Genomic DNA, 12,384 nt, shown 5'->3' with positions numbered 1-12,384 from the left:
ATTATTTAAGGCTTCTTCAGCTTACCTGTATGTGAAGTTGGAGTAAGAGGAGTTGGTGGAGCTACATCTTGTGTCCCTCTTAGCCTCCCGGAGGCAGTGGAAGGTAATCCACGAACAGCTGGATTGCGTGTATGTCTCATTCTTTCTTCTCTCTCTCTTCTTTCACGCTCAGCATCTTCTACTGCTCGGCTTGCACCCTTCAAGAAAAAAAACAATTACCATGACTAGTAGTTGGAGATAATGCAGGGCAGCCATAGCAGTACTTACAAATGGGTTCTCCAAACTTGAAAACTTTAAGTCGTGTGGACTTCAACTCCCAGAATTCCTCATGCTGGTTGGGGAAATTCTGGGAGTTGAAGTCCACAAGACTTAAAGTTGCGAAGTTTGGAGACCCCCGTTTTAGAATACATTTCTGATTATACTGTTAAAAACAGCATACATTTGTTTAGATGAGTAGTTTCAAGGTAAAGTCGATTTGGCTGTTCTTATTTATACTAGTCAGCAAGTCATAGATAATATTTTGCCAGAACTGGTTCAAATCAGATTCTGACTTATGGTGGAGAGGGGCATCCTGATTGAGATCTAATGCAAATTTCCACTTTGAATCAAGTTTTCATCTTGGGCAAAGGATCTACAAGTTAAGTGATGATCCATATTGGTGTAACTATAGGACTATAGAGGACTTGACCATAGAAGATTTGGCTATTTGTTATTTCCTAATAGGACAGAGTACTAGTGGCAGGATCTAGGGAACTCAGATAGATTCAAAAGGGGCAAGAAAAGTCCCAAACAACTTCTGAGGCATTGTACAAATTCTAGAAAAAGATGGAGATACAGAAACTGTGGTAGCCTTGTTATCTGTTGTTCCCAGCATATGGCTTCACAAATGGGACAAATGATTACGAGCCTTCATATATAGTAAAAAACCTATTACATGATCTTTCCCAAAGTACAAAAGGCAAAGGCTCTATCCATCTGAAAAATGATGTTCACTGCTATACATTTGGTATTTGTGGAATGGGAACTTTAGAGGTCAAAAGCATGTATTTTGGAGGAGGAGAAAGACTGTAAACAAGAAAGGCTTCATGCGCTAAAAACACAAAAGATCTGAAACTGGAAGATTTGCAGAAGAAATGAACATGATACTGCTATTGTTGATGTAACTGAAAACAAACTGAGTGGAACAAGGAGCCAGGTCTTAAGTTATAAAGGCAATACAAGTAGTCTTCAACCTACTATTAAAATTGAGCCCAAAATTTCCGTTGCTAAGCAAGGCATTTGTTAAATGAGTTTTGTCCCATTTTATGACCTTCTTGCCACAACTGTTAAGCAAATCACTGCAGCAGTTAAGTGAATCATGTGGTTGTTAAGCGAATCTGGCTTCCCCCATTGATTTTGCTTGTCAGAAGTGAGTTAGGAAGGTTACAAATGGTGATCAGATGACCCCGGGACAGTGCAACTGTCATAAATACATGCCAGTTGCCAATGCCCAAATTCTGATCACGTTATCATGGGGGTACTGTAACAATCCTAAATGCAAGGGCCAGCTGTAAATTACATTTTTAGTGCCATTGTAACTTTGAATGGTCACTAAATAAATGGTTGAAGACTACCTTTACATTTAGCACATGGTTCATGCAAAAAACTGTAAGGTCTAAAACATTCTGAGCAAGTTCTGTGCAGACCCAAAAGCTGTATGTGCAACACAGATACCATAATGCTGCTTTACATTTCATTAAATTCACCATCAAGTGAATTTCACCATAAGAATTAATTTAGGCTTTGGAGTAACAGTCCTGTCATATATTACATTTAATAAAAAACAATCCAACTCCTTTTTAGGCATTCCCAAATTTGACAATTAAATACTTACAAATTTGAGCATGTTCCAATCAAATACATAGTCATAGGAGAAGCCTTGTCTATGGAAGAGATTTCTGAATAATTGTCTTAGATATGAATAATCCGGTTTGTCATCAAAACGCAGCGAGCGGCAGAAATTCAGATAGGTAGCAAACTCGGCTGTAATGAGAACATATGATTATGAGAAGTAATGATTTTCTTATATTAGCAGAAAATCAACGTAAACAAAAGGTCCACAGTAAATGTACCAACACACTGTACTTCCATATTTGCCTTAGGATTTTATGAAATTATTGGGGTGATGTTCCTAAGTGACAGTTCTGCTCATCCTGTAATTGTGATGGAATGTGCACCTGGAGAAGTATGGAGGGGAGTCTTGACAGCCCAGAGCTTTCCCAGGGAGGTGGCAGCACATTCCAGAAAGAAGCCCAAATTAAGAGACTGCACAGTCCCGGGCTGAATGAGTAAGTGGGAAAGAGGTTCAGGGTATTTACACCCCAGAATCCCTCGGGATATACAGTATTTTCCAAAAGTTATAGGCCACCACCTGTTTGTTGTTTTTTTAGCAAAGTGTTGCTTTAGCAAAGCGTTAATGACCATCCATAATTATTTTTCGGTCTCTTAAGAATTGGACAGAAAAGACAGGAAATAATCTACACAAAATTTAAACAAACACAATTTTCAGAACAAAATGGCTTCTTCAGGCAAGTCAGTATTTACGTGGCCTTCCTTGGCTCTAAGCACATCTTGAACTCTTTTGAGGAGACTGTTCTGAAGTTTTCTGAGGTAATCTTTGGTATATTATACCAGTGTCTTTCAGCCTTTCTCAGAGTTCTTCAAATTTAGGTTGTCTTTTATTTCTTTCTCTGTCCGGGTGATCCCACACTGCCATTATAATATTCAGATCTGGACTATGGGGAGGCCAGACCATGACTTTCAGTATTTTATCAGCTGTTTTTCTCACTAAATATGATTTCCCTGCAGTACTTGGAATCGTTATTATGCTGAAAAATATACAGTACCCATCGCCATCCAGGTGCTTTTCAGAAAGAATGGCATGTTAAATTAAAACCTGTCTGAACTTTTCAGCATTTCATGATTCCATCAATCATTCTTCCATCTCTCTCCAACTCTTCTCACATATTGTCGACAATTAGACCCAAAGATTTCAAACTTGGATTCATCATTCCATAATACTCTGTTCCACTGATCCTCACTCTGAATCTTTGTGAGCTTTAGCATATCCTTTTCACCTGTTTCCCTTCTACAAAAGTGGTTTTTTGGCTGCTGCCCTTCCACAAAGTCCATTCCTGATCAAGTTTTGCTGGATTGTAGAAGGGCCAACCTGACATCCCGATGAAGCTGCCAGATGCCGAGTCAGGTTCTTGCTGGACTTCTTTTGGTCTCTTAAAGAAGGAACTATGAGGAACTTGAATTTGAAAGTTTACTTAGCCTTACAGTCCTTTTTTTGTCCTTGACCTCTGCTGACTCCTTAAATTTCTTTACAACATCTTGAATATGCAGTTTGTTTGTCGATTTCCCTTTGAGAATGGTTTTGGCTGAGGCAAAAGTATGATTTTATGTCTGTCACATTCTGTGATCTTTGGCATTTTGACTGGAATGATGTGATTGAAAGTTGGGTCTTATTAGCCATTTTCCAATGAATTACACTCATACAATATGTGTATGTACTGAATGCTCGAGCATGTCTTATACAAACCTGGTGTAATAGACCTTTTGGGACAGCAGTCATTTTGGCATGAAATAATAGGACACAAAGACGTGTTAACAGTAATAGTACTTAGGATTCCATTCCATTTAGGTTTACAGGACCCAAGTGTCTGCTGTTGCTCAAGTGTAAGGAGAAGTCACACTACATATTGCCACTTTCACCTATGGAAGCTGTTTTTTCTGCTTTGTTCTGTTTTTGAATGCTGCATGCAAATTTCCTGTATTTTCTGGTTGTATTCTAATAAGGAGACTGAGATATAATTATATATGGTTATTATACCAACAAAACATTATACCAACAATAAACTTAATGGTGGCCTAAGACTTTGCACGTACTGTATTTATTAGGGTAGTGGCTTATAGTTTTACTTGACAAGATTCTGTCCATTAGGTGTAAGCAAATGGAATGATTTGACCTGACTGGATTTCATTGTGTAATCTTTGGGATTGGGCCTGACAGTAATTGAGTGAAAAAGTATTATTTCTTTCTTTTGCAAAATGTACAAATGAGGAATCTATTCTATACAGTTTCAAACGCTAACATTATAAGGATACATATTCTTGAAGAAGAATTTTAAAAAACAAACAATGCAAGTGAACTAAGTGCTACTGATCTTCAAATTTAGCAATACAAAAATGCAATCGGTAAGAAAAATACTTATTAATGGAGGGCTAGCTATACAGTGAGCTGTTTGTTATGAGAGACGAATATTGTATGCAACAGAAAATCTATGAACGGATATTGCTCTCTGAAATGACAAAGGAAATGAAGGGAATAAGTTATTGAATAGCCAGTTTACGTATATTCATTAAACTCAGAGATACTTTAGTTAGTTCCAGAATTATTCTTAAAATAGAAGTACAGCAGAATATGTGACATTTCATTAAAAGAAGCATTACTGTAAACTTAGCTTTAAACATTACATAAAGAAATGTGTTTATGGGAACTTGTGAGTGGGAACTTACAAGGGTATCCTTTACACAAAACCTCAATGGGAGTGGACATTTTCTTTTCACTGATGCGTTCATATTTCTGTCTCTTTGTAGCGGCCTTCAATCCCTGCCAGGGGAGGGAGCCCAGGTTAAAATACATGAGTACATAACCCAAGGACTCCAAGTCATCTCTGCGAGATTGTTCTACAAGGAGTATAAGAGTGGAGCCATTAGGTTCTATCATTTGGAGAAACAGTGCAAAGATGTTAAAGCAACAAGTTATGTCAGCAAGATTTTAAAGTTACAACTTAACTACAAGAAAAACACAACTTTAAAGTTATTTTAAGCATGCCTGTAAATAATGTTGCCAAGATCAGAGAACTAATGCATACAGAAGTAAAAGCAGGAAGCTAAAGATGAGTCAGACAATTGAGCCAAATCATAATCTGCAAAGTTTATCATTATTCTTTTCAGCCCAGAATAAAATACCAAGGTATTCAATCACTCATCCAGGAAATGATAACTTCTATAAGCTTCGTCTGCAAAGCAATGTCTTTACTGTTTCATGTTTCTATTCTCTATGGGAGCTTTCCTCCTTTAGACTAATTTGCTCCCTGAAGTAAAAATGGCCTCTACTGTCATGGTATTCTGGAAGCAGGCAAAAATTTGGCTATTCTGGAAGGCCTTTCCTAACTGACGAACATGGAAATATAAGTGCGAAACTTAAAATTTGCATTTTGTATTACTATTGTTAGATTGTACTCTTAAATTTTACACTGTTTAGAATCCACTTGGACTAAGGACAAGATAAATCCCATAAAAATCAGTCAATCAATCAATCAATCAATCAATCAATCAATCAATCAATCAATGATGCATCTCTCTAACCGACTTCATTAAAAAAACATCATGTTGTTTGCAATGCATTGTGCTTTAAATATTAAATGTGTGCTCATAATATACAAGATCTCCTATCATGTATCAGATGTTATATATTTTGATTTTTCTGGGACTCTTATTCTATGACAATTTAGTTAACAGTTTCAAAAATCTACCGCCAGCTCACCAATTCCAAGATGGGTATTAATGGAGGCATAGCGGGCAGTTCCCGTTAAGTTTTTATTTTCACGATAAGGAATATGCTGGTGAGTACGAGCATCGCGATATTTTTTGGCCAGCCCAAAATCAATGATGTAGACAAGGTTGCCTTTCTTGCCTAATCCCATCAGGAAATTATCCGGCTTTACATCTCGGTGGATGAAGTTCTTTGAATGAATATATTCTATTCGGCTTATCTAATTGTAGAAAAACATAATTTCAGAATTAGTAAACATGAAACTCTATACATTTAGCTGTTCCTTTGTTCTGAATAACACTAAAATTTATTTTGTTAACATTTAAGTTTAAACATTAAATGAAGTACACTATTTTATTTTCTCAAATTATTATTATTATTATTTATTTATTTTTATTTATCAAATTTTTATACCGCCCTTCTCCCAAAGGGACTCAGGGTGGTGTACAGCCAAGATAAAAACCAACAATATAAAAGTTAAAAAGTTTAAAATTATTAAATAGTTTGGCCAATCATCTAAAACACAATAACCCATTAAAATAATATTTTAGGCCAGTCCTGCTTGATGGAATAATAGCGTTTTAAAGTCACGGCGGAAGGTACGGAGGTCGGAAATCCGACGAATCTCCAGGGGCAGCTCGTTCTAGAGGGCAGGTGCTCCCACAGAGAAGGCTCAAATGATCTTCACATTCCAAGAACCACATTTTAGAAAACTGATGTTCTTTAAAAAGGTGGTTGTGATCTCACTGGATAGGACTTGTGTTTGAAAATATAAACTGTGAATCATTATTTAATTTATAAATCACTAACTAACCTAATGACAGCACATTTGATCACTGCTATACAAAAAATGGTAGCTTTTGTGTGACAACATTCATAGAAGGAAAAGCTAATTTGTAGTATTTACAACACTTATTCAGAGAAAGTGCACATAAACATTAGTGTGAAGCTTTTAGGAAGCTCTCATTTCCAATAGCCAAGAAATACAGTGATTCTAATACCATTTGGTCAGCAAGTAGAAGAACAGTCTTGAGGCTGAATTTCCTTGAGCAGAAGTTAAATAGATCTTCAAGACTTGGTCCTAGCAATTCCATCACCATTACATTGTAGTCACCTTCAGCACCACACCATTTGATTGTGGGAATGCCCACTAGAATGTGGAAAAATAGATTATTTATAGTACTTTATAGAAATCACAATATAGATCTGATATCCAGTGAAAATCAATATGATGCCTTTACATTTACTTTAATTTATAACATTATTTTTCTTTTGTGGAAATTACTAATACTGTACATTCACAATACATTCAAGTAGAAAGTCAAAAATTAAAAGAGGGCAAAAGCTTTATCATAGTTCTTTGCTGGCCAAATCATATAAAAATTTAATCTGTCAAACTAAAATGTAAGAAAAAAGAATGGAGGTTATTATTTATGCCAAAACATTTAAGTATTCAAAGGAATGTTTACGGCAGCATTTTATTTAGTCTTTTTGTATAGTGTTGTTCAAGATGTTATTTATCTAGATACAGAATATGCAAAAACTTGTAGCAGGCAACATACAGCCTCATGGATGCTTACTTTAACTGAATAGTTCAAGTGTGGAAAGAAACAGGTTCAGACTCTCTACTTCTCCTGTCTTCAATGTGTTATGAAAAATTTGTTTTTTCCCCCAGCTTTAAAAAATAAGTCAGTGACTACTAGCACAAAGCAAAGCAAGCCAGTGTCATGATGACTTGTTTTTTTTCTTTGATTTTATACATATGCTTAGACAATATCATTCCTTAATAACAACAATTTATGAAATGTGGGGAAAATACACAGGTAGAAAATACTTAGGTGGTATGGTTAATGAAGACACTCACATAATAACACTGTTCATGTAAGCACCACCCTTTACCAATTTGAAAGAAGTCAAGAGGTGAAATATTTGTGCCTATATGATTCATGAGGGGGAAAACATGCTTACCTCCACCTTGCATCATTTTGTAAATTTTGCTCTCTATGTGGAGTTGAGGATGTTTGGTTTTGACACATTCCAATTTGATGGCAACCTCTTCTCCAGCAGCTATGTCAGTACCTTAAAAAAAAATAACTTAATGTTGTAATTCAATGCTTTGACAAGCTCTGACCAAGCTTTGCTATTAGGCATATGATCCATAATTTATTTACTCTAAAATCCAGCATCAGGCCATTGCCATTGCCACATTCCCTTTAGGACTTGCAGAATTGATACTATGCGAATCCAACTATACTCTACTAAAATACTCATTGTCTTTATCTGTTTGTACCCCCAAGTTAGCCAAAATGGTGCATTACGGTACAAGCAATTTTTGAAAGCACTTAACCTCTGCTAACTTAAAAATGTGTAAAAAATCCCGGACCCACAACTCCTGTGGAATTGAAATTTCCAGGATGTTCACAAAGGTTTCATTTGCAAAGTTATGGCTGCAGCAGTGTCTCTGTAGTATGTGATCTGCCAACTTCCCACAAACAAACTCAACAGGGAGGCTTGCTAAAAAGTCAGAAGTCGTTCCCATTCTCACTGCATTTTTCCCCACCTGTGGTCATTCTGTTTATTTAGGTAAGTAAATAATGTCTTACTAATGAAATTTATTTGCCACTACAATAATCTTTCTATTTAGGATATATATTCTTCTTAGATGACTACTGATCTGGGCAGTATTGGAAATATGTTCAGCCTAAAATTTATTATTTTGTCTGGTCACACCATATTGTACTACCTTTCTCTCAAAGGATGACCCAGTGGGTCACAGTTTGCCTAGTACTAGGCAAAAGTACTAGGCAAACTGTGACTAGCAAAACTAGTCACAGCAAAACTGTGGCAAACTATAAAAGCAAAAAACAAATGAATCTATAATAATAATGAATGTGCCATATGTGCAGACAGCTTCAACTGTTGTAATATTTCCTAGAGTGAATCAAATTTCAAATGAAATTGCACCTAAATTGTTGTTATGGCTTGTACAACTTTTGTTATACAATTCCATAGACATTTCCCATGAAAATTCTTTTCAGTTAGTTGAAATATCAATCTAGCTGAATACCAATTCGTTTTCTCTCTGGTCTGATTCAATGAACAACTTTCAAGATGCTCTATGGGAAATATGCAAGACTTCCTTCAGTTTTACAAGTTTATTCTTATAACAACCAATAGAGAAACTGAGCTGAACATATTTCTTGTTTTGTAGATTTAATGCTGAAGAGCCAGAATATAACTGCCCCAACAATAGCTGTTACCACGTTCTGTGTGTTAATTTCATACTAGACCTCTGTTGATCAGAATATTCTAATAGTATAATAAAATTGGTTAAACTTCTATCAAGGGAAAAGAAAATATTTCTGTAGTGTATTAAATATCTCAATTTCATTCTGTTTGTTATTGTATAATATCCAAGTTTGCAGTAGTAATTTCCATGTTTGCAATAATAATATCCATGTTTTGACTTTTATGGTTTTTATTTTTGATCTATTGCCTAAAATAAATGAACTACAGACAAGGTTTTACTTTCTATTGTTCTGTATCTAATGATTGCATTTGCATATCATGCTAAAGTAACAGCTGGTAGGTTCATATAACACATTAAATCACTAATGTCTGTTGTAACTCAGTTGAAATTATAAAGAGGCTACCTTCTTCCTTTAAAAGAAATATAGATAACAAAAATTAATGTGACACCCAGAATAGACAAAACTGTAGGTTAAAATCCTATTACCTAAAAGCTTGAAAATGCATTACAAAACAGTAAAGACAGTATGGGACAAAGGCACTCAAAATCCCTCCAATTTCATTATGAGCTAAGTAACCAAGCCATGACTTTTTCACACTGAAATCAGTGGGCCCCAAGTTTAACTAAACTTTGTATGAATCCAACACATTTTGTGAATTCATACTAGCCAAATAAAATAACTATAGATTTTGTTCATGATTCCCAAGTGATCTCAATAAATTACAATATAGGTAGGCCTTGGATTACAATCATTTGTTCAATAACCATTCAGTTATGACATCACTGAACAAGGGATTTAAAAAAGTCTGTGAAGTTGCGGCTGTCACAGCATCCCCATGAACACGATTCGAATGGTTGGCAACTAGCTGTCAATTATAGTGGCCACAGAATCCTACAGTCACATGACTGCCATTTGTGGTGAGCCTTCCCTCAAGGCTTCCTACAATCAAAACCAATGGGAAAGCTGGCAGGAGGAGGTTGCAAATTGTTCCCACTCATGCCATTTTTTCACCTGCCCACACTCCATAGCACCAATCTGCAGCACCTGCCAATCCATGCTCTAAAGCATCCCCCCCACGGCACCTGCACTCCATTTTGTAGCCACCCATTCATCCTCTATAGCAGCTACCCAAGGCACTCCCCCCATGACATCTGTCTGCCGACCTGTAGTTTTTGCCTATCAGTTTGTTTGCCTGGGACAGTCCAAACTTCCACCATAACCTGAGGACTATTGTAATTCTAAAATTTTCTTCAGAAGAAGTTGACCATATTGTACAAAAAGTTGTCACCAACAAGTTGAAAGCAGGGTGGATAAAAATCAATGATTTTTAATTTTTTTTAAAAAAAAATCAGATTTTTTTGATTTAAATTGGATTTTTTTGATTTAAATTGGATTTTTTTCATTTTTATTGAATTTATTTTAATAAAAAACTTTTGGGGTAAAAATCTATCGTAAGATAGTTTTCTATTTAAGATACATAAATAATTTAGTTTATTCAGCATGAAATGGAGCTTAGTTATGTAGCATGAGGCTGTATATTCTGCAACACTGGGACTATGGGTGAGTCAACTGGGTCAAAGGAGTAGCAGAGATGACAGTTGCTCTTTAAAAATTATGATTTAAATCGAGTTGATTTAAATCAAGCCTTTTTACTAGTGATTTAAATCATGATTTAAATCGTGATTTAAATCAACTCGATTTAAATCAAATCCACCCTGGTTGAAAGCCATCTTGGATACATAAAATTAGTTTCATGACTAGCTCCTGGCCAGAGTAGTTATTTGTCGGAGACAATAATATAATTTGATGGAAATCTAAAGCTATTGTATCAGAAAAATATTGACAAGAAGTTCAGAATATTCTTCAGGGCTAGCAAAATGTGTATATACAATGAGGCTTATTATAGATTGCCGTAGAAACAAAGTACTGTTGTGTTTCCAATAGGCAGGATCATGGGAATTGACTTTTTTTTTCTTCATTTCAGGAATCAATTTTATCACACATTACAAAGTCTTGAGTTGTCATTCAAACTATGTCTCTGATAGTATCTGCCTGTCTGATCCAATCTGGCAGGGTGCTCTAGGCTTCTTCAATTAAACAATGCTATCTATTAGGAGCACAGAGGTGTCCTTCTCTGTAGTAGTGTCTATTCTGTGGAATGAAGTCCCCCGCCCCCCCACCATGGAATGGCTCCCACTTTACATGTTTTGAAGAGTCCTGAAGATTGGGCTCTTTGCCCAGGCCTTTTTCTTTGTTCCCATCTTAATTAAGTAATTAAAATTTCCATTTTTGTTCTTTTTTTATTTGTTTTAGTTTTCTAGTTTTAAATGTTTTTCTTTAACATTTTAAAAACTGTCCAGAGTTGTTAGGGCTCAGCTGGCAAATAAATAAATGGAATATATAAATCTCAAGGGCATAGACATGTAGCACTATTATTTCTTTGTAATCTGGTAGTAAGAAAAAGTAAAGAAAAAAACAAACTGAACTCTAAATATACTGTCACAATTATTACTTGATATGAAATTTAGCCGAGCCTCATCTAAATCAGGGGTCAGGAATGGAAATTTAGGCTTGAGTGGAGAGTGTGAATCAGATCCCTACTACTATATACAGGTGGTCCTCCACTTATGATCACAACTAAGCCTGGAATCTGAGTCATTGCACAAATCCGTTGTTAAGTGAGGCACTACATGAGTGCTTTGCTCAACAACTGCAATCCCAGCTCTCAAAGCTGCAGTCATTAAGTGTCCACACGGATCATTAAGTGGAGTGCCAGGGAGCGGAGTGCTTCTTGGGAAGCCTGGGCCCTCTTCCCGTCCCACTGGGGAGAACGATTGTGAGAATATATCACAGTTAGTGCTGTTGCCAGATTTGAAGTCTTTTCTTCCAGCACTGGAGGATGTGGTTCGAGACCCGAGCATGACACAATGGACTGAGCTTCTGTCCTCACTGCCAATCTAGTAGTTTGAAAGCATGCAAATGCGAGTTGATAAATAGGAGCCACTTCGTTGGGAAGATAACAACCCTCTGTGAACTCATGTTGGCCATGACTATGGAAATGTTTTTGGACAGTGCTGGCTGTTTCAGTGGCCTTGAAACAGAGATGAGCACCACCCACTAGAGTCAGCAATGACTAGCGAATAAAATCTGCAGGGACTTCTTTCCCTTTTTACCTCCAGCACAACAATCACTTCAGGCGCTGGAGGAATGGACCTCAAATCTGGCAAAAAGGCTGGCAAATACCACCATTCTGGAAAGCTCAGAATGTTACCATTCGCTAGCATTTTAGCTAACACTATCATCTCCGTCCCTCCAGTGGAGAGAAAATGCTAGAAAACTCCAATGTTCTGTGCATCTCAGAACACCAGTCTTCGCCACTTGAGATCCATTCTCCAGCACGCTGTTGTATACATTATACGAATCTAATAAATGACATATGTGAATATTAAAAGAAGGTTCAAAAGTTTCCTAAAATTAAACCATGAGACAAGTTATCCCCAATTACATCAGCCTGTCCCATTAGATCTGGCA

The 12,384-nt window shown here is 36.4% G+C and overlaps 1 protein-coding gene across 7 annotated transcripts in view; it reads right to left on the bottom strand.

Annotated features, from left to right (window-relative positions):
• The window catches only part of CSNK1D (casein kinase 1 delta), a 45,417-nt gene that overhangs the window by 29,644 nt on the left and 3,389 nt on the right, over positions 1 to 12,384 (bottom strand). For all 7 annotated transcript variants that reach the window (XM_070937620.1, XM_070937619.1, XM_070937622.1 and 4 more), the window contains exons 2-7: positions 7,571 to 7,681; positions 6,604 to 6,752; positions 5,594 to 5,822; positions 4,561 to 4,731; positions 1,874 to 2,022; positions 26 to 197 (exon numbers count right to left, since the gene is read on the bottom strand). In XM_070937620.1, coding sequence (XP_070793721.1) covers positions 26 to 197; positions 1,874 to 2,022; positions 4,561 to 4,731; positions 5,594 to 5,822; positions 6,604 to 6,752; positions 7,571 to 7,681 — 981 coding nt within the window. The remainder of the gene's footprint in view (positions 1 to 25; positions 198 to 1,873; positions 2,023 to 4,560; positions 4,732 to 5,593; positions 5,823 to 6,603; positions 6,753 to 7,570; positions 7,682 to 12,384) is intronic.

Source organism: Pituophis catenifer, unplaced genomic scaffold, assembly GCF_029215685.1.
Source record: "Pituophis catenifer annectens isolate HBS135680 unplaced genomic scaffold, rPitCat1.0.hap2 SCAF_2, whole genome shotgun sequence".
Taxonomy (NCBI): domain Eukaryota; kingdom Metazoa; phylum Chordata; class Lepidosauria; order Squamata; family Colubridae; genus Pituophis; species Pituophis catenifer.
The sequence above is the reverse complement of the archived record's forward strand: the minus strand, read 5'-3'. Positions and strand labels throughout refer to the sequence as shown.